This window comes from Spermophilus citellus (genome assembly GCF_964194105.1).
Source record: "Spermophilus citellus genome assembly, chromosome: 3".
In the NCBI taxonomy this organism is placed as follows: Eukaryota; Metazoa; Chordata; class Mammalia; order Rodentia; family Sciuridae; genus Spermophilus; species Spermophilus citellus.
In genome coordinates this window covers 132,232,478-132,256,267 of record NC_138184.1, presented here as the reverse complement: position 1 = coordinate 132,256,267, position 23,790 = coordinate 132,232,478, and the positions used below count along the sequence as shown (strand labels likewise).

Below are 23,790 nucleotides of genomic sequence, written 5' to 3'. Positions count from 1 at the left end.
GTTGGTTTGGAACAGTGAATTGTGTAAACTGGGCTCTGCCTGGATTTCTCATGGCTACTTGTAAATAGGCGAGCTAAATTTCTCTCTCATTATTTTTTGTATTCTATAAAGTACAATTTATTGTTTTATAAGATTCCACAAATCATTTTTATATTCTCTCTACTTTTTAACGTCTCCTTTTATAGGAAATGATTAAGTTAATAAATTTTATTAAAAGCAATACAATTCTAAGAATTTTTTTGGTAGAAAATATGCACTATTTCTGCTTTCAGTCTTTATTAGAAGATCATTTACTTAGATAATATTTGCCTTTCAAGTTTTGGGAAAACACACATATACACACACCCCAATGTGTGGTAAAGATGGCATAGAGATGGCATGGAAGAACATTCTAGTTTGTAAGAAGGTTTTAAAATTATTGATAATTGTGGCTCCTTAATTTAGCATAAAACTGAGGGAGTGAAATTGGGAATATTTCTCATTAACATTTTCTTCTGTTCTGCCTCAGGATTCCATGTCCCTCTGGGATATTGGGTTTTGTTGCTTTCATCACTTTTTTTTTTCTGTCAATGATAATTAAGAGTTCTTGGGCCAAAATACTAATAAGGGTTAGTGTGTGGTTTATAGTAAATCAATCAAATGGGCATAGTTTAACAGTTAATGGAATAATTTCTGTTGTATGTTGTAAGTCAGATTCTCTTGGAGTTGGAGTGATGTTGTTGGTTCCGGTTCTGAATTGCAGAACCTTTCTTCCCTGGGGAGCCTTTCTCCCTTTCCTTGCCATCCCCTGGGCACTATTCCAGAGCCCCCACCCAAGACCTGGCTCCCTGGGAGCTTTCCTTTGCTCTGAACTGTCCTCTTTCTTCCACGAATACATCTTTTAGTAATTGCCAAACTAGAAATGGTTTAATATAATATCTATATATTATTTCTGTACAAGAGAAGAAATATATGAAAGTCCCAATTATAGTTAGCATTTAGTACTTGCTCTGTGCCAGCACTTTTTACCATACTTAACATGTAATGTTGCAGTTAATCATCACAACAACTCCATGGTGGGGATGTTTGATTTTCTATATCCACTATAGATAAAGAAGGAGATGGTCATCATACAAAATACATGTATGAAGATGTGAATTTGGTGTCAACATACCTTATATACAAGTAGAGATATGGTAAATTGTGGCAAAAGGTGTATTAAGAATTGTAATGCAAAAAAAAAAGAGCTCATGTATAGTGGCATAATTTGGTGTGAACATACTTTATATACAGAGTTACGAAAAATTGTGCTGTGAAATGTATAATTATGAATGTAATGCATTCCACTATTGTCATATATGCAAGAATTTTTTAAAAAAGAATAAAGTAGTGTTAAGGCAATTTGCCTAAAATCACACAGTGAGTAAAGGTAGTCAGATTTGAGACCTTGTATGCTTAACTAGTATACTAATAGGCTGCCTCTTTGAAAAATAGCTAGATGAACCTGTACATGGTTTTAAAACTGTGATGGTCAGACCCCTATCAGGGTAGAACTGCTCAATAGGTGAGAGGAAATTAGGGAGTGGAGGAAGCAAGCAGGCAGGGCTCTGCCTCACACTGCTGTCGTCTCTCTGTCATACACATGAACACACACACACACACACACACACACACACACACAGGTGAGCCAGGCTAAGCAGATATTCCTTTATCTGTTTTTCTGTTTTCACACTGAACTTCCAAATCATGTTTCATTTGAAGAAAGTTTCTCTGTTTAAAAAAAAAACACTTTGAAAATTACTGCCTTCTACAATCCCACTTATCACAGTGCATTTTTATCTCTGCGCCCCAGACTGGAAATGCTAGTGTAACTCATATGTTAGCTGAGGTCACCCTTGTCTCTGAGGTCACCCTGTCCTTTGAGATTTAAATACAGCTGCCTCAATCCCCCATCTCATATCTCCTGGAATGTTCCAATGCCATCTCCCGTATCTCTGCACATTCTCTGACCTGTTCTTGTGGGTCATTCTTCTTTGTGCACTCTTGACCTTGCTGCCTCTTACTACCCTGGCTGCCCATTTTTGTGTGCTCTGTGCTGACCTAGATGTGCAACCCAACCCTTTCTTCTTACTTTCAACCCCTTTCACCCCTACTTCACTCCTACAAGAACTCATTCCCTAAAGAACATTTCCAGCAATAAGAGAGGGTTGCATCACAGAATAGTAAGCATCCTTGTTCTTTATCATTCTTAATCCACTTTGCCATTAGAAGTTCTTGTTGACTGCATTCCTTTGCCACTCCAGTTCTAGTTGTCTTCCTCTCTCCCCGTCATCCCTCTTCCTCCTTCTTGTCATCCCTCAATTCAAAATCCCTCTCTGTTACTTAGGCTTTGTTTGCTGCCTCCTCCTCAAGTATGTCTCCTAGCACCTGACCTTTTCTACCCCAGGCAACTTATTAGGTTATTTTTCCAAACTGAAACAGTTTTCTCTCCAAGAGAGACTGTGGTGCACACTATTAAGATGAACTTTTCCTCAGCTACATGACTGTAGTGTAGCCTACTGGAGGGGTGTAACCAGGCTGATGAATGAGCCCACCCAGAGGCTGACCTGATCCTGCTGAACAATCAGGGGACTTGTGTAAAGGATAAACAAAGAACTTTCTTTTCTTTGAAAAATTAATGTCAAAAAACCAAAGGCTAAATATATTCTCTGATATGCAGATGCTGATCCATAATGGGGGTGGGGCTAGGGAAGAATGGAGGAACTTTGAATTGGGCAGAGAGGATTGAGGGGAGAGTAGGGGGTATGAGGGTGGGAAGAATGAAGAATGGTGGAATAAGACAGATATTATTAACCTATGTACATGTATGATTGCACAAACAGTATGACTCTGCATGTGTATATCCAGAAAAATGAGAAGTTGTGCTCCATTTGTGTATAATGAGTTGAAATGCACTCTGCTGTCATGTATAACTAATTAGAGCAAATTTTTAAAAACAAATAATTGGCAAAAAAAAGTGATTTAAACCAAACAGTAGTTGCTCAGCATCAGACACTGTGCTAAGTACTTCAAATTCTTCATTTAATGGAACTTTCCATACTCTGTATAAAGTACATATTTATATTTTCTTCTGACTAAAGGAAGAGGTTAAGCAACTTGCTCAGAAGTCACAGAGATAGAAACTAGTGCAGCTTGTGTTGAGCCCTACATTGACATTTTATGTCCTTAACTACTGTACTATATGACCTCCAACTATTTACCGGGCAAAAGGACATCTCTTTTCCTAAATGTTCCAGTCTACCTTCTGGTACCCTTTGCTCCTCTTGGGAAGTTCCCCAGACTTCATGTTAATTTTATGCCTCCTGAGAGCCTTTCATAGAATTTAAGGGATATAATCATTTTTAACTCTCTTCTGGGAAAAGAAAAGAATGAAGTGTGCTACGTCAACATTCTTTTCTTCTCTTTTTTAACAATAAAGAAAGAACTTGTAGGGAAAGGGCTGGTGGGATCAGACAGACATGCACCTAAATCCTAGCTCTGCATGATGTTGTGTGCCCTATGTCAAGTTGTTCATCTCCTATGAAGTCTCCATTTCTATATATTAGGCACAATAATATCTCTTTCCCTATCATACTGTCTGATACACAGAAAATACACAATAAATAGTTTACTTCCTTTCATATTTCTAGTTCAATTTCTCATATCATCATATTGACTCAGCATTTGTTCAAAATATCCAGTGGTTTTAACAGTGAAACTTGAAAGCACTATGATGAAAATGCTCTATTTTCCAATTTTATTTAACTTTTATATGTTTTCTTTATAAAGAAATGCAAAAGAGACATTTCAAAGTGCCATCAGAAGAGGACTGGTTTACCCAATTTCTCCCTGTTATCCAATTTTGGTGGAGAGTAAAAGGCATGTAGACAAAAAGCACAGGTGGATCTAGGACCCATGAAAGTAAGCTTCTCTGCCAGGGTCAGATGGCAGGACAGCTCTTTACTGTTCTGGAAGGCACTGAGTATTATATGTAAACCCTCAAATTGAAACATGTGGTCTGTGTTCATAGCAGTTTATTGAGTTTAGACTTTGGATTTTATGTTATTATCATTTACTGTATTGAGTAATTTTATATCCAAATTTATTTTATAGCCAAGGTGCTCACCCATGGTAGACTGGGTGCTTAGACCTTTTAGCACCAATCTAGTGATTTGACAAAAATCTCTTCTCAATAACTATAAGTGCAAAACATCTCTACTGCACTTGTCTATAACTACTGGTTAGAGATATGACTTAATCACTACAGTATGCCATTTAATTTCTCCTGAAAGCAGAGGCTCCTGTCAGGTGTGTAACATCTACATAATGGCTTTCTGGCTAGGTGAGAACACACTCAAGGACTCCTGTAATCTGGAATATAGACATTTCACCTGACAACAAATCCTGATCCTTTCTTCTTAACATCACTAACTATAAGCTAAAAGGGAATGTGTGCCAAGATTGAGTCATCTTTCTGCTTTCAGACTTTAAATTATTTCTGAAAGTGAAGAGTAGTAAAGCTTTGAAAGTTCCTCTGTTTCAGCACTTGTGGTCTACAGCATTGGTTCCCAAACCTTGAGAATTCCAGATTGGGATCATATTCCCTAAGCATATATGATTGTGCCCCACTCATAGGTTCTGACTGAGTCAACTTGGGACGGATGCAGGCATCTTGACATTTCAAAGCTTCTTTCAGCATTTCAATAAAGACAGTGTTTATCTTTCAAATAGCTGAACTACAGATTGCCAGTACATACAAAGAGCTTCATCTGCTGCTTCTCTACCTCTGAAATACCTGTGTCTTCCTTCTTGCCCTCCAGCACCCCGCAATCCCACCAACATGCAGCCTAATGCTATTTCTTCGTGGAAAGTTGTTTTTATAAAAATTGTTGGGTCTCTACGGGCTGTGAAGTAGAAAGAGGCCAAACAATGGTAATTAGCAAAGATAACTCTTATACAGGGATTGCAAGCAAGTCTAATTCACCTAAACAGTGATTGGACCTCTATCCAAAGTCATATTGTATTTGTCTCTATTGGTCAGAATCCATTAAAGTTAGTATAAACAGACAAAGATTTAGTACTAGGGATTAGGTATTTCAAAAATTTGGAAGAGCTTGAATGGAAAGCTGACCTATCAGAGACAACTAGAAGTTCACAGAACTTATTATGCTTCTGATGTGCCTAAGAAGGCTGCCAAGACATCTGTAGGAAGCTGATGCTAAGGAAGCTATTGCTACTGGTGGTGACTGCAGAGTTCTGCTGCTCTCGGGAAAGTGAAGTGAGGACCTAACTCAGGATCCACACAATCTCTGGCACAAAGTGGGGTGCTCCCTTCTGCTTCTCTACAAGACTCCCCACTCTAAATAAAAATAACATGGAAATTAATGTGAACAATGGAACCTATTTCTTTTCTGAAATCCTGGTCAGAATAGTGTCTTGGAATTTCTTTCCTATTTTTACAACTCTGTAGTCTCTTGCTAACTAGAAGGGGCTGGAATAGATACTGGGTCAATGTATACTTTGCCTCCACCCATTCTCTTGCAGCTTGAATGTTTTAATTTCATGTTATACTTTTCAAAAATAAGCATCATCATTTAAAAATCAATTTGAACCCCAAAATTCTGTGAATACCTTAATATTAATCATTTCTTTTTTGGGGAAGGATTGGCTGCACTTTTCTTTATTTTTTTATTTATATATGACAGTGGAATGCATTAAAATTCTTATACACATATAGAGTACAATTTTTCATATCTCTGGTTGTGTACAAAATATATTCATACCAATTCCTGTCTTCATACATGTACTTTGGATAATAATAATATATTCATACCAATTCATGTCTTCATACATGTACTTTGGATAATAATGATAATCACATTACACCATTATTTCTAACCCCATGTCCCCTCCCTGCCCTATCTAGAGTTCGTCTATTCCTCCCATGCCCCCTCTCCCTATCCCACTATTAGCACCAAAACAGACTGGCAAACCAATGGTACAGAATAGAGGACACAGAGACTAACCCACAAAATTACAATTATCTTATATGAGACAAAGGTGCCAAAAACATATATTGGAGAAAAGATAACCTCTTCAACAAATGATGCTGGGAAAACTGGAAACCCATATGCAACAAAATGAAATTAACCCCTATCTCTCACCATGCACAAAACTCAACTCAAAATGGATCAAGGACTTAAGAATAACCAGAGACCAGAGACCCTGCAACTAATAGAAGAAAAAGTAGGCCCTAATCTCTATCATGTGGGATTAGGCCCCAACTTCCTTAATATTCATCATTTCTGTGAGGGAAAAATACATTTTCAAGATCACATAACATTTTATTATATTTTTAGATTGAAAGTCTAAGTAATATGGAGAGTGCTTCTTTAAAAAAAGTATCTTCTCAGGTAGAGGTATATGCATGTGTGTATGTGAATATGTGTGTGTGTGTGTGTGTGTGTGTGTGTGTATATATATACACACACACACACATATCCATATATATGCATGTATGTTCTATTAATACAAATTATCATGATACATTCCACAGTTAATATTGAGGTACATAATGATCAGCTGGAAGTCCTGTCAGAGTCTAAAGTATCATGATAATTATAATTTTCTGAACCCTTGCTTTGCATCAAGAATTATATGAAGTTTTTATATGTGTTCTCATATGTAATTCTTAAAATTTTATGAACTAGATGTCATTACTGTCATCCCATTTAACACCACCACCCAAAAAAGGAAACTGAGTCTAAGAGAAGTCAAATAACTCTCAAAATTCATAGCTGATAAGTGATCTAGTCAGGACTTGAATCCAGAACTCAAATTATCCAACAAAATTAATATTAGTGTAACGTTGGTTTTACTATTTTTTTTTTCATATAATGCCAGATGGTATAGATATTTTTTCTTCTTGTTTCTTTGCTGACACATGTACAAATATGTGTATATGAGTTAAATTTTGGTCATGTTGACTTTGAAGTCCTAGAAGAAATCTTTTTATTGTTTCATCTTTGTTTACAATAAAATGTAGGATAAAAATTTATTCATCTATAACTCCTTCAAAAGAAGTACTTCCCCACATGTATCCAAATGGTAAACAGTAAATGAGAATGTGTAGGTTCACAGCTCATGAAAAACTAAAATATCCTTATGATACTTCACCATCTGGTGGTCAAAAACTCAAGTGAGCCATCTGGGCACAAAATAAGCAAAGGCCATGATTTGGAGTGCTTTCCTTCTTAGGTGATAATTGTGTTATATGTTATCCTAGCCAGTTTCAAAGATTGTTAACTGTCATTTTAGAATGAATTCATTCATCCATTCTCTAACACATGGAAATCTTAGCATACAAAAGAATATTGTGCACTCCAGCATTCCACTGTCAGAGATTCTGATACTTTGCTACTCCATTTGCACTGAGGCTACTCATGACCCTTTCAATCATTATTCACTAGTATTTTGCATTCTTGATTGTTCACCTTTTTAAAATTCTATCCTCCCATGCCTCTCTAATATTCATTCTCAGTTACCTCCTTAAAAGTTCCTTGAGTTTATTTAGTCCTTAAAATATAGAAATTTATAAAGATCATATCTTTGACCTTCTGGGTCCAATGGAAAATTGTTGGTAACTTCTAACTTTATCCCTAAGGAAGAAGAATGCTTAAGTGGATCAAGGGCAATAACATGTACTAGATGGTATAGGGGATTCTCATTTTCTCCCCCCACTTTCTGTTTCTTAAATAATTTTTTTTTTGCTCTTGCCTTAGCATTTCTCAGATGTTTAATCTTCAACACCAGGTGAATGAGGACAAGATCCTGATTTTCAAGACTGGTATTACAACAATACATCTAGCTATTTATCCTTCCTTCCTTCCATCCATCCATGCCTCCAACTACTCATTTATTTGTCTACCTGTCTATTTGTGCATCCATCCACCCACACACCCAGTCAGCCAAAAAACAATTAACCAACTTTAAGTGAAAAACTCCTAGGTGTTAAGTTCTGTGCTAGGTGCTAGGTATCCAAAATTAAATAGGATCCAGTCCCACTTAAGATAGTTCATAGGCTAGGAGAAGTGCTTATCATATAGAAGTTTTGGCATGTGCAGAACTTTCATGTTTATCACGGCCCTTGGTTCAGTGTGGTTTGAGTTTTAATAGAGAGATCAGTGTGGGGCCCTTGGTTCAAGTGGCTTGTGTCCTTATAAGAAGAACAGGGTGGGCCCTTGGTTGAGTATGGCTTGGGGTCCTTATAAGGAAAACAGGGTTGGCCCTTGGTTTACCATAATTCATGTCCTTATAAGGAGAACAGCATAAGCTTTGATTCAATGTGACTTGCTTCATTATATGATTATCTTCCCTCCTATTTAGTTGATTATCGGAGTGAAATATTTTAATTCCCTTTCTTCTCGTTTTGGGTATGATTTACCAGTATTTCTTTGTACCTGCCATGGGGGTTCCATTTAATGTGAGAAGGAGATGTGAATCTGTAGCAACATGACTTCAACAGCATACACATGTGGTGCTGTACCGCTCAACCCTTCCCCTTCAGTTATTGATGTTACAGTGTTATATACTATATTTATTTAAAACCATAGAATAAAATTGTGGTGTTTTGATACATTATTCTCTTAAATGTTGTAGGAAAACAAAACTAGGACTAGCTTTTATAATTGTTATAAATTTGCTTTATCAGGGATCTTTCTGTCTTCATCAAGGTCTGAGTTGTTATCTAAGGTCCTTCAATGAAACCTGAAGGATTCCCCTCACACGGGGCATATCTAGTGGGGACCAGCTTCCTGGGCTCTTGTTTATCAGGTGCTGTGGTTTTACTGTGTGTCTCTCTCTAAAATTCCTGTTGAAAATTTAGTAACAGTACTGAGAGCTGGTTAGGCCAGAAAACTCCAATCTCAGGGATGGGATGTGCATATTGAGAGAGCTTCTCCGGCATATGCAAGGTCCTGTTTCAGTTCACAGCACCCCCCACACACACATACATACACATACACACAAGTACATTTGTCAAGCTGGGTGCAATGATGCATGCCTGTAATTTAATTGGCTTGGTCGCTGTGACCAAAACACCCAACAAGAACAACTTGGAGAAGGAAAAGCTTCTCTGGGGCTAACAGTTTCAGAGGCCTCAGTTCATAGACAGCTGAGTCCATTCCTCTGCCAAAGGTGAGATAGTCCATCATTGAGGAAGGGCCCAGTGGAGGACAGCTGCTCAATTCAGGGCAGTAAAGAAGCAGAAACCATGAGTGTAGATATGATGAGATCTTCCAAAGCCACAAAGTTATTACAGATTTTCAGTCTCAAAATGAAAAGACCACTGAAGTATACAACAAATTTTAATTTCTAAATAAGTAAATATCAGCCTCCATAACCCACTAAATCAAAAACCCTTCCAGAGTCCTTCTTATTCTTATTAAGAAAGTGGAGGGCTGGAGATGTGGCTCAAGCTTGGCATGCATGCGGCCCGGGTTCGATCCTCAGCACCACATACAAACAAAGATGTTGTGTCCGCCGAAAACTAAAAAATAAATATTAAAATTCTCTCTCTCTCTCTCTATCTATCTATCTCTCTATCTCTCTCCCTCTCTCTTAAAAAAAAAAAAGAAAAAAAAAAGAAAGTGTAAACTTCATCCAGGTGGTACTAGCCTGCCATTGCCTCACCAGGACAGAGGTGGTAGTGAAAGTCACATTGAAGACAGAGGGGAACGAGCCCATCCTATCCGAATGGGATTGGTTGATGGCCCTGGAACAACAAAATGTGATCCAGCTCTTCCAGGTCATGGAGACCATTCACAATAGGTACATTGTCATGCAGGTGGGGGACAGCTTCAGTGTGCATCCTAGAGGCAGTGGCATACCAGAGAAGAAGGTCCCCAGAATGTTCAGGCGGGTGGTGTGTGCTATGCATTACTGATATAATATTTAATACTTCGTGGTTGATGCCAGGGGCAATATCAAGCTCATTGCCTGAGCACCAGGTTCAAGCCTGGGGAAAAGCTGAATGAGTTCAGGGGCACTCTCCTCTGAACTCATCCAGGCAAAGGAACTTGAGGAGCCTCCCAGTGTACATCTAGAGCCTGGATGTCACTCTCTATTTTATGCTTAAAGGGAGAAGGCCATTTAGGGTAAACACCCCTAAGAAGCTGAAGAAGTGGATGTCACAGGCAAGCTGCGACATTCCCCTGCACGTTTCTGAGGGAGCACAGAGCCTCATCCAGCAAATCCTGATGGTGGACCCCATGCAGACGCCCACCTAGAGCAGGTAATGAGGCACCCATGTTTGAGCCAGGGTGAGGAGTCTTCACCCAGTGATCATAGACAGCCACTCCCCAAATGGCCTGACCTTGCCATCATTACCATCATGTTTGACATGGGTTACGACCCCTATAACACCTGGATTTCCCTGTCAAATAAGAAATATGACAATGCCATGGCTATGTACCTCCTGATCAAGCACCAGAGAACCCAGGGGGCAGGCTGCACATGCGAGGTGAAGCCCATGCAGCGTCAGGTGGTAGGACCTCACCCAAGCCCTGCGAATCCTCCTAGAATCAGCTCCAGGAAGAGTTCCACTAAGCCTGCCCTTCCCTTGCCCTGTGAGAAGCAGCAACCTAAGGAGATCAAACAGGCTCTGCAGAAGGGTGGAGGCAGTACCAGTATGCTTGCCATTCTCTGCTTTTTCTACGTGGACACACCCCTCCCAGCACGACCCTGTGTCCCACACACCCAACCCCTTGAGCCTCAATAAGGGAGGGGGGTCACAGAAGACAGCAGCTCATCTTCCCAAGGTACCTCCATAGGGCAATCCCATGACCGCATCAGGGGTTGAAAGAGGGTGATGAGGAGGATCGCCACCTGGATTCTATAGGTGCTATATATCATACTTCTGTCAGTCAGCATTGAGGAACAGAGTGGCTCCAATAGAAATGCCGAGCCAAGACTGCCAGAACAAACTGACAGCCAGAAAACCCTGAAGAGTGCCAACTGTTTCAGGCTTCTCCACATGGATTCCAGGAGTGTCTCTGGATCCACCAGGAGTTTCCTCTGCACCCATCTGTGAAGACACATCAGAGACTGTCCCCTGGGACACTTATCCCTGCCTTGCTTTTCATCCTTTCTCCCATCTTTTGGGAGAAACTTATTCTTAATTTCTTTTCTCCACAGATTGTATAATAAAATTGATGTTTGATGTTTCAAAGATTTTAGAAAGGTAGTTTATTTATTTATTTAATTATTTAATAGAGGGAGGCCTCAGGACAAAGGCCTGAGGCTAGCAACCATCCTCTCCAAGACCTGGACCACTGTGCCTCCCTCTCCTGCTCAGTGTAGATACTCCCTAACTTTGAACCACGGTAGATGGGGACTTATTTGCCTTAAGCCAATGTAGATGAAGACTGCTCCCCTTGACCTTGTATAGATAGAGGTTCTCCCTTGAGCCAGTGTAGACTTGATTCACTTTTAGCTGGTCATCTGGGCCAGAAGGATTTCTTTTCCTGGTCTTCAGTCCCCATCCTGAAGTCTGTGGGGAGGGTGGGATGCAGCTGTTGAAGAAGACATCTGTGGCAAGGCATTGGAGACTCTGGAGTATTCTATGGCTTAATCTCCCAAATCCCATGTGCAGGGAGCAAGAGCTGCACCAGTGGGTAGGGGCGAGCCTACATGCACCTGTGGCTGGTGCCTCACCACATGCCATGCAGCCTGCCAACCCAAAAGCTCCTCCAGGTCACAGCTAACATCATGGAGAGAGTGAACAAATGGGATTTGGGGAGTGGAGATGTTAAATCTCAGGGATGTTATTTACATAAATATAGTGCACCCATGTGGGATTCTTCTTCTCTTTGGGTTTGGCTGACAGTGAATTTTGTAAAGTGAAGTGCACACAAATAAAAAGAAATGCTCAGGTCAGGATGGGAAGCTTCACGCACCTCCCAGCCCTGGCATCTCTGTAACTCTGGGACTCCCAGAGCTGCTCTGGGAGCTTCCTCCTGCTCTTCCCTTTAGTGGTCAGAAGTTGATACTTTTAAAAAGATGTTCCATGTGTCATTTTAATAGTTTTCCCCTTTTCACATTGAGCCAAGAAAAAAGTTTTAAAGTAAAAATACTCTATCATGCTGTTTTAACCATATATATTATTTGTAAGAATCAGGAGATAAAAGAATGAGTATTATCATGTTCATTTAACATAGATTTTCTCCAATTAAATTTATCCAGAAAACTGCTCTCAATCTGTAAAATATAGCTGTGAGAATTTCAGTATTTGTAGTGTTTCGATAATGATTTGGGTTGGAAGCATTTTAAATAACTCCAAGTTTTATAGTTCAATTTTTAAAAACTTTAGTCTTATAATAACATGGCTCCATTAAAAAATTTTATTCATAGCAAAATGTTCCCAGCAATCTCCTGAAGAGTTGGTAAAAAGGAAGCCCTATAATGGGCCATGTGCTATTTCAGTTGAAAATGCTATGTGCTCATCAAGTTTATAGTCATAGAAGTGACAATTACTCTAAAAAATGGTTTTATTTGTTGGGAATTCCTTGTTAACACTGAAGACTCTGGACACCAGGCTGTCTGAGCTAAAATTCCTGCTTTAACCTCCTTGTGCCTCATTTTCACAAATATGAAATATGGACAGTAGTAGGTCCCTCAGATTAGACTAAAGGTTCAACATAAGTTATAAGTTGGATATTGCTCAGACCCATGCTTGCCACCATCTCACATGTATTCATGCATATATATACTTTAATGAATAAAGTAACTTTCATCATGACACCATTTTCAAAGTAAGGCCTGGTTTTAGGAAAGCATTGAGTATAACTAAGGCTACCTCTGCTTTATGTGATGTGAAATTTACTTCCTGACCTGTCATAATTCCTAACATGTGGTCATTTTAATCTGATCAGAATCACTAGAGAGTTAAGAAGATGTGGAATGTTTTAATCACAAATGAGTGTGTTTCAAAGGCATTTGATGGAATGAATGTGAAGTTGTATAAAAGATGTATAAATGCTGCAAAACCAGACTGAAATATTTTGATGATATCAGAAGGAGAAAATGAAAGAAGGGTGTGTTTAGGATGCAAATATAGAGAAACAAACAGAACCAGAGTTAGATTGCAGCTTGTATTGAGTGTGGGGTGTCAATATACCTAGAGGCTTTGGTCCTGGGCTCTATGAAGTGCTGCACTCAGGAAAGAGCCTTTCACATTCTTGGAGAAGGTGCACACAGCAGAAGGGCAGCCTGGGAACATCTCAATGGCTCAGCATCTTTCTACCTTGCACATGTGACTGGGAGTGAGAAGCAGATGAAGCTCCTTGCTCCTATGATATTATTACAGCCTTCTTTGGAGAGTTTTAAAGTAGATGCCACACTTTTAAGAATAAACTATCTTCAGGAGTCACTGGCTATCCCATGTGTATCATGAGTGTCCATTTTCAAAGATAGCCACATGAATTCCACCATGATTGCTTAAACTCTACCTATTTCCAAATGTATCTTAGCCCACTCTTCATAGGACACTATATTTTCTGTCGGTTCACTTCTGTACCATCTGCTCAGGCTTCAATTTTGTGTTCTTTGAAATACCCAGTTACTCCCGGTTACTCTGTGACTAAGTAAGGTTGAGATAATTCTATGTGGACTCCTTTTTTGGAGAATTACCATTATTATCACAGTTCAGACTATCAGCATCTTCCAAATCTGTCTCCATGTAAAACCAATGAATATTTAGTGGTCCTAATGTTTGGGATACTTGATATTTAAGTTCAGGATTGTTATGTTAATAAAAACAGAGAATGTATATTGTTTCTAATGTGTAAAACATAATAAGGGCTTAATAAAGATAGAGTGTTAATTATCAAGATAAGCTAAAGGTCCTGATCTATCCTGGGCAACATACACACAAAAGAATACGACAGCTGGATCTGTCAGATGCTCCTGGGTGGTGCTATGTGAGTGGAGATGGTTGTTACATCCTTTTTCTTTTACATGGTAATTTATTTGGGGCCAGTGGATGAGGTGATGTGATTCCAGGTGAGCACAGGTTTACTGGCCACAGCTGAGAGCCCACAGGACACTCAGGCACATCAGTTTCTGGCAGGGCAGCTGGATGCACCACCTCTGGCACTCAGTCCCAGGTGTGTATACCAGCTGAACCAGGACACACCTCTGGTTCTCATGGGTCACTCTGAGTTGCTTGGATGTTCTGCTGGACAGGATATAGGGTGTCACCGGAATCCTGGCATTCTACATTGTGACTTCCTCAACTCCCCAGTGCCAGTGAATTTCAAGTCCCAAGATCTCTGTGCCCTTTATTTTCTAAAGACCCCTGATAAGGCTAAGGAAGAGTCTCTCACAGGAGTCATTTAGCCTCAAACAACATTCCTCAAACAATTTGAATCCACAGGAAACTGCTGCTTTCCCCCTGGCTCTGAGTCTTACCAGAAAGCTCTTTCACTGAGGAAGAAGCATTAAGGCCAGTGGGCAAGATCCTAAGGATGGAGAGTGCTGTGGGATAGGTGAAAATATGGTGCAGGTCACAGTTTTGGGCAGGCTTGCATTGTAGCCTGTTATTATGTGCCAAACTTCTTTGCCTGAACAGAACATGGGTTCTGTTAATGTTCAGAATATTGGGAAGGTTCCCCGACACTGGTTCAGCCAGTGCCAAGAGCTCCTCTCTCAAAATTGGCTTAATCCACAATATGCAATGAATTCAGGAAAGGAGGTAGAGTTTTCTTGCCACCACATTGCTAGCACATTCCAGGCATTATGGGGAGGCTAGAGATCTGATTTCTCACAAAAAGTGAATGATATATGTCAAAGAAAATTAGGTCCAAAGGGTGATGTTTAAGATAAGATTGTCTTCCGTAGGGATTCTAGGCTTTTTCTAACACAGCTCTGAGGAGTGTTTAGAACATTATTATAAAACTCTTTTACATGCCTCCCATCAAGGTGTGAGGTTTATGTCTCCTGCCTGGAAACATGGATATACTGTTAACTACTTCAAACAATAAAATATGATGGAGGTGATACTATGTGACCTCCAAGGCTGGGTGATGACAGGCAATGAGACTTCTGCCTTGCCCACTGGAACCCTTGCACTGAAGTCACAAGCTGTCAACTTACATATTCAACTATCCTGAGGCTGCCATGTATGAGGGATGATGCACAGTTGCATGGAGAGGACTCATATATGTACTCTTGATTGAAGGTCCTGCAGAGCTCAGTGAGCAAGATGTGTGGAAGTCATGGCTCAGATTCTGGACATGTGGTGTCAGAATTAGACTTTCAATGATTCTAGTTCAAGTCATCAAGTCCCCCTCATGTCTTTGAGTCTTTCTAGATGAGATACCAGAGAACACAAAGCAGAAGCAAGCCACCCACTCTGTACTCTGTCCTAATTTCTGACTGAACAAAACCCATAACCATAATCCAATCAACATTTTTCACTACTAAGTTTTGAGGCAGTTTGTTAATCATCAATAGTATCCAAAACAGATTTTGATGATAGTGAAAGCCTCTCCCACTCCCATAGTGGCTATACTAATTTATAGTCCCACCAATAGTGTTCCTTACCACATCCTTACCAGCACTTGTTTTGTTTTGTTTTGTTTTAACAGTAGCTGTTCTGGCTGGGTGAGATTGACTCTTACTGTAGGTTTGATATGCTTTTCTCTAATGACTGAAGATATTGAACATTTTTTCATATATTTATTGACAATTTTGTACTTTTTAAAAGAAATTTCTATTCAAATTGACCTCCTTTCTTTCTTTCTTTCTTTCTTTCTTTCTTTCTTTCTTTCTTTCTTTCTTTCTTTCTTTCTTTCTTTCTTCTTTCTTTCTTTCTTTCTTTCTTTCTTTCTTTCTTTCTTCTTTCTTTCTTCTTTCTTTCTTTTCTTTCTTTTTTCTTTTGGTACTGGGGATTTAACACAGGGGTGCTTTACCAACAAGCCCACATTCTCAGACGTTTCTGTTTTTCTTTTGAGACAGGGTCTCACTAAGTTGCTGAGGGTCTCAGTAATTTGTAAGGCTGGCTTTGAGCTTGCCATCCTCCTGCCTCAGCTACCCAAGTCTCTGGGATTACAGGCATGCACCACTGCACCCAACAGATCATTTTTGTTGTTGTTGTTGCTGACTTATTTATTTTGTTAAGATTTTTGAGTTCTTTATGCATTTGGGACATACTTCCCTATCCATAGGAGAGGTGACAAAGATTTTTCTCCATTCTGTAGATTGTATTTTCACTTTGTTGGTCCTTTTATTTGCTGTGCAGCAGCCTTTTAATGTGATATAATCCTATTTTCCAGTTCTTGTTTTTGTTTCTTAAGCTGTTTGAGCTGTATTCAAGAAATGGTTGCTTGTGTCAGTATTTTGAAGGGCTTACCCTATGTTTTCTTCTAATAGCTTTAAGGTTTCAAGACTCACCTTAAGGTCTTTGATTAATTTTGAGTTGATTTTTAGACAGCATGAGAGATAGGTGTCTAACAAAATAACTTTGTTTTTAGTTGTAGATGGACACAATACCTCTATTTTATTTGTTTATTCTTATGTGGTGCTGGGGATTGAACTCAGTGCCTCACGCATGCTAGACAGGCACTCTACCACTGCCACAACCCTGGCCCACAAAATAACTTTTAAAAATATACTTGTACTCAGAACTTTCTAAATCTGTCTGACAGAAAGATAATAAGAAATATGTTCTGTCCCCAAGGGGTTCTCAGTCTAATACAGAAGGTAAATTTATAACAAATAATTATATACTTGTATAATAAAGTATATAAGAGATTCTTAGATACAGAATGAGGATCAATTTACTCCTTAGGATGTGTGTGTGTGTGTGTGTGTGTGTGTGTGTGTGTGTGTGTGAGAGAGAGAGAGAGAGAGAGAGAGAGAGAGAGAGTAACAGATATTTTAATTTGTTTTAAACAAAAGTCTTGTGATATAGCTATCAGTATTTTTGTTTATAGATTAGAAAATGAGGGGCTCAGAATGGTTGTGTAGTTTGATCCAAGCCATCTAGTAGGTGGCTTATTTGACATTCATAGCCAAATCTGTCTGACTTCAAAGTCCAATGTTGTTTTATTTTATTCCACTCCCTCCTGTCTCTGTAAACCTTTGTTCTGAAGTGATAGAGGAGAACAAATGTATCAAACAGGAAAGAGGAATTGTTATCATAAACACTCTATTGTAACATCAATGTTTTGTGCAGCTTCGCTTTGATTCTGTATTTCTTTTATTTTATTTTATTTTATTTTATTTATTATTAGTTGTTCAAAACATTATATAGCTCTTGACATATCATATTTCATACATTTGATTCAAGTGGGTTATGAACTCCCATTTTTACCCCGTATATAGATTGCAGAATCATATCTGTTACACATCCACATTTTTACATAATGCCCTATTAGTAACTGTTGTATTCTGCTACCTTTCCTATCCTCTACTATCCCCCCTCCCCTCCCCTCCCATCTTCTCTCTCTACCCCATCTACTGTAATTCATTTCTCTCCTTGTTTATTTTCCCATTCCCCTCACAACCTCTTATATGTAATTTTGTATTTCTATGTTACAAGAAACCAGTTAGCCTTCAAGATATCCTGATCATTTACAGTTTTTAACACCTTTTCTTCTTGACTTTCACTGTATATCTCTGGTTATGGTTTAGGGACATTATATGCATCCTGAATGAGAGTTGAGATGACCACACAATCTTTGTTGACCTTTCACCCACTGTTTATATTTAGTTTTACAATTCAGCAAATTTAGCACTCAATGGTTTTTACTAATTAAAACTAAACCAGTGGTTGCCTTCAAGTTGGCAAAAGAGCCTTTAAATGATCTGAAACTCTGTACCTGGACTGAATCTGGATAACCATAATAAGGATGATGCGATTCATTTTTAGACCTTTTCTATTTCAACCAAGAAAGTACTATCAAGTAATATGGATCAGATCCTTCCTGCAGATTTCAATCTCTCCTGAGACATAAGACTAATTCCATCTCAGAGGCCTGGATGGACTATGTAAATTTTAGCTAGAAGACCCCTGAGTTGAGATTCCCTTAATGATGCACAGGCTCCTAACTCTTTTCCTAGGCAGTTACCAAGTCCTATCTTTTTGTCACATGAACTTAACCAACACTAACATTTGCACTCACCTTCAAATTTTAACCCAACTTGATTTTTGAAGCTTCTGGATTTATTATTTGGGCCCTGAGCTTAACCCCTGCAGATGCTCCCAGGGCTAGAGCCCTTTCTCCCTATTCTGTTAATGTCATGGGAACAGGACCTCAGTCACTATAGCCTCTCCAGGACCTAGAATAGTGCCTTGATTATTTTCTGTCCTGGGTACCACAGGGATTGTGATTTAGGCATCTGTTCTGCACATCATTTTCCATTTCCTAGTCAACTTCACTCACCATGAAGACAAACTAGACAGGCATGAAAAAGGAATGTGCAGTTACCAGTTATCCTACCAATACCTTTCTTCTGACATTCCTTCCCTTCTATACCTGAGCAAGAAGAAAAACAATATGTTTCCATGCAGATAGTGTAAAACTATATTTATTAATTTTAAAATGATTTGAGTGACAATTATAGGACAGTCACACAAGTCGTTGAAAGTATGATTTATTTTGTATCACATTTACAAAAGAAAGAAGAGACTCTTCTAGTTAGAAATAGTAACCAACAGTGACGAGTTTACAAATTCCCTCAAAATTTAACCACAATAGTATTTCTAAATTTCACTAAAGGTTTCTTTAGTAGTCTGCATATTTCATAAGTTTGGGAACAGATTATATTATAAAGAGAGTTTTATTCATCTAACTAAAAATGTATTCCCCAGTAGGATATCTTCAAAAGCCATGACAAAGAGAGAGTGGGGGGCACTGATTTATTAAAAGTTTCATCATATATCAAATAACTATGCTATAAAATCAGTTCCTGGAGGAATTGTGTGTCTTTTTCTTTTATCACCCCGTGGAAGGTACTCAGTAACTAACCTCTGAGTTCCTTTGCAGACATTTTAACATACAATCAAAACCAAAATTGTCTGCATTGTTTTTCCTTTTAAATATTTTGAGTACTTAATACCATCTTAAAATAATGTATCTCTATCCTTTTAAATATAAAACAAACATCCTAGTAGACATCCTATGTGCAGAAACTGATTTATTTGCAGAGAGACAGCCCTGAACTAAATGAGCTGACATGACTCAAGATTTTGAACATATCAAAGTTTGCCCTCAATTAACTGACATATAGACAAGTATTTATAAGGAGTCTGTTGTCAGTGATTATGTCAAGTCACCTGCCCTTTCAGCTAGGAAAATGATACCTTTTAGCAGGTGCTTGTACAAAATCAGGTCATCAGAACTTGTCTTTGAAAATTAGAAGAGTTGAAGAACCAGTTCTCACTTGACTAGGAGCTTGTTTATGCCAGAAATCAAAAGCAAAATCCAGCAATTCAAAAGATTTAAGGGCTTCTTATCATAGAATTGTGGAGATTTGCAAAGGGTTCATGGGACCTTTTATATATCTTTTGATTTTGCATAAATCTAAAAATACATGCATTTAAAAGTTTCATTCTTTTGGTCTTCCTAGAACTGAATCAAATCATCAGATTCCTGCATTACCTGGAATACTCATGTCATAGTATTATTTTTAGTTCTGTATTAGAGCAAATTTATCATTTTATGCAATGATAGAATTACTTTACCCTATTCACCCTGATGCATATGAAAATTTTAACTGTGAGTATGCTATCTTTGTATATGGTTTGTCCCATCAAAACTCATTTTGAGGTTTATACCCCAATGTAAATGCTGAGAGCATTAGAGTCTTCAAGAATGATTAATTTCTCAGAGTGAATGCTGTCTCCAGTGGCACCAAACTGGTTGCTGTGAGGATGGGATGTTTTAAACCAAGGCTTAACATATATATATCCCTTTGGTTTATCTTGCATCTTGCTTTGTTCTTTCATGCACACCTACTCACCATTTTTGCTTCCTTTCTTATTACGTGATCCCTTCTGCTTGAGACCCAAATTTATGCTGGCATCATGCTGTTGACTTCCAGAATGCTGAGCTAAATGAACCCCTTTTCTGTATAAAGTACAAGATGAAAAAATACAGGGATTTTCATGCAAAATTTGGGGACAAGAAGAATTATTGTTATTCTATTCTTTTTCTTTTTGTGGTCAAAATGGCAAAATGGGTACATATGGGGTGTGCAAGGTAGGGAGTGCCTCCCCGTTCATATAGAACATAGAAACTTATAAAAGAGAACTTTTAAAGAAATATAGAGATTCATTTATAAAGTAGAACTTAAAATGTAGATCTCTGCTGAACAAAACCAAAATGAAAATCCGCATGGTAAATAGGAACTAAAATACCCAAGGTAGTGAGACTGAATGAGGGAATAAACCATATATGTCTTTAAAAGTTTCATTCTTTTGGTCTTCCTAGCACTAAATCCTATGAAGCACTCAATGCATCCCTCCATGGTGAGGATAACAATATAACCCCCCTGGCAAGGACAGGAATAGGAAGTACTTGCTTGTTCCAGTAAATTTATCCAGTGATGCCTCCACATGCCACCATAAGAATTAAACTTGGTTTTCTCTGGGCAAGTCCTACAAGCTTCCGGTGTTAAGACCTCGTTCCATGCTGTGAACTCTGGTGTCTGGCCTGGTGATCATGAAACTGTCCAGTATATGCAAGTGAGTTTAGGAAAAGATAAAAACAATGAAACAAACTATATTTTGAAGCAAGAAGAGTTCACAAGTCCAAATTTTAAAAACATGTGAAGATTCAGGATTATAACAAATAGACAGTATCCCCAACAAACTGAAGGAATTATGCCTGAGGAATTAGAAATATGCAAGCATTGCTCAAATGATTTGAAAAAAGTTATTTCATAAGTTCCAAATTGAACAATAATAGAGAATTATGAATAAAAATTAAAAATTTTGAAACTAGCATAGATGAATATGGCCAAGAATTTATTATAAATCTTGCAAATGAATTCTTTATGCAGAGTAGAAGTTAAACAAATACTCTGATTAAAAGCATGAATAGGGCTGGGGTTGTGGCTCAGTGGTAGAGTGTTTGCCTAGCATGTGCCAGGCCCTGAGTTCAATCCTCAGCAACACATAAGAATAAATAAATAAATAAATAAAGATATTACTTCCAACTAGATCTAAAAAAAATAAATATTTTTTAAAAAACATGAATAATTATCTGGATACAGTTGCAGCAACAGCTAATGAAATGGAAAATTATACAGAATTGTGCAGAAAGAAAGGAATGGATGCTATGAAAGAGACAAGACTCAAAGAATGAATCAAGACATGAAATATATGTCTAGTAAGAATTCCAGAAGGAGAGAATAAAGAAAAGGTGATAGTCAACAAATTATAGTATTTTTTTTCTAGAACTGCATAAAGCCATGAGTTCTCAGCCAGGCTAATCAAGTTAAATTAACACAAAGTAACAACAAAAACCTGTATACAAACACATTTATTAAAGCTGTTAGTAGATAATATTTTAAATTTAAACATTTATAATTTATTTGAAGGCATGTTGTTGCCAGAACAGTCTATCTGCATTATTATATATCTTTCTCCTCTCAACCTAGTTTTATTGAGAATATTAATTTTAAGTGCAAGTGATCACAATAGTAAAAAAGAAACAACTTAATTTTGATTTTTTTTTAACCAAAGAGAAATAAACACTTTTTGTTCTTACCAATGTCTCGTCCATGTCCTGTGCGGGCAATGGAATTTGGGGTTCCTCTGAGTGAAATGGACTGGCTGCGAAATAAAGCTAAGAAGAGAAGGTGGTGAAAAAACCCCACACAACACGGAAAGTGCTTTTAGAAAGTGAGGGCCGGATGGCTCTTCAACCATGGGGGTCATCTTCCACACTGGAAAAAGAGAGCGAGAGACCGTGTTGGCTTTATTTCAAAGGCTTTCCATAGAATGTTCTTCACCAAATAAGGTAGATGGTGGGCTGTCCAGTTCCCAATGAGTCACACCCAGTTCTGGAGCTACGAGACCAGTCTTCCCAGCCAACTGAAGACAGGGGTCATGGGTATTGTGCAATCTATTAAGTGAGAGGAGCCACAAAATAGTTTGAAATGCCAAACCAAAATCTCCTTGGCTCTAGGCCTAATGAAGACTTCTCAAACAGCTTAGGGGTGTATCCCCACACTAATAGATTGAAAATATTTTCTATCAAAATTTGTTTTACATTGGTATCCACCAATAATATTAGTATATCTCATACCTGATATATGTTTTCTAATTTTTCCCAGGGTATTAATTAGTTACCTGTTGGGAACATATTCAAATATCAATTCAAGTGTTGATTCCTTCCTACCTCAACTCTGATCTAAGTTTCTATGAGCTTATTCAGTTGAATATTCCAGAGCCATCTTGAGTCTAGGATTCCCTGGAGTGAGTTTCCAAATTCTTTTGCTTGTTATATGTGATATACAGAGGGATGATGTTCAGTTGATATACACTTGTGTCGTGTATTGGCTACCATGCACTTTGGTTGGTATTCCACTTACCTGTTGTTGCATAACAGTAAAATGATGACAGCATTTATCTTGCTCATGAACCTGTTTGAGGAGGGCTTGAAGAGTCCAGTGTCTCTGTTTCACTCAAAAGCTGGGGTGAGGATAAACAACACTGCAAGGAAAGCGATCAGGCAGCTGGAATTAGCTGAAGGCTCACTCACATGTCTGATGGTTGATGGCACCTGTTGGCTGGAACCTCAGCGGGGTTGTGACCAGAACACCTGTCCAGATAGCTGCTTGTGTTCCTCTGAGTGTGGGGAATGGCTTCCAAAGCTTGTGGGGGAAGGAAGCCTGGTAGAATCTGTATCACCCTTGTGTCCTAGCCTCAGAGTCACTGGGTGACACTTTTCTTTGTTCTGTTCATGAGAAGTGAATCAGGAAAGTGGGCCCATTTTAAAAGGAAGGGAAATAAAACTCCACTTTTAATGAGAAGGATTGTTAAAGAATTTATAGACATTACGATCACTATAGTCTGTATACCAGGTACCTAGAATAGGTAAATTCATAGAAACAAGCACAGTAGTAGAGGTTACCAGGGGCTGGGGGAGGGGGTGGAGAGTTAGTGTTTAGTGAGATGATGAAAACCTTTTGGAAGTGGATAGTGGTGATGGTTGTACCACATTGTGCTTGTATTTTGAATACTTAAATTGGTTAAAAGTCTAAATTTTGTATTATGTATATTTTGCTTCAATAAAAAAGCCACAAACTGTCTGCATTCTTCTAACCAATTATGCCTAACAATTTAACTTGAAAAATATTTCTTCTAGATGGAAGTGTGTTCCCAAAGTATTCAGGAAGGTATTGACTCCTAACCTGTCCTGTCCTGGCAAGAATTTCTCAAAGGCAGAAGAAGATATTAATGGTAAAAGCACTGGTGGCTTTTTCTAGCTATGTACTTCCTGGGGCTTTAAGATCCAGGAAAGGTTGGCAAGAAACTATTTCTGACCTTATTTAATGAGCAACCCATTAGGGCAGCTACTCTTAATATGTGTGGCTCACTGGTGAAGTTCATGTTTTCCATATATGTTTGGTGAACACATAATTTTGTTTAAAGAGAAGTCATAATTTGAAAAACTTCCCAGGCCAGCTTCCTGTTCATTAAGGTCAGGAAAATCCAAATATCCTTAATGATCACGGAGTTACATTGGAACTTTCCAGAAAGTG

General features: G+C 38.4%; 1 protein-coding gene across 8 annotated transcripts in view; it reads left to right on the top strand.

Moving 5' to 3' along the window:
• The window catches only part of SUGCT (succinyl-CoA:glutarate-CoA transferase), a 728,181-nt gene that overhangs the window by 507,000 nt on the left and 197,391 nt on the right, over positions 1-23,790 (top strand). The window contains exon 12 of one of the 8 annotated variants that reach the window (XM_081286415.1): positions 7,800-8,144. The exons of 6 other annotated variants lie outside the window; for them this stretch is intronic. In XM_081286415.1, coding sequence (XP_081142541.1) covers positions 7,800-8,010 — 211 coding nt within the window. In that variant the 3' untranslated portion in view covers positions 8,011-8,144. Of the gene's footprint in view, positions 1-7,799; positions 8,145-23,790 lie in introns of those variants that run through there. One more of the 8 variants, XM_081286417.1, reaches the window with a different exon arrangement.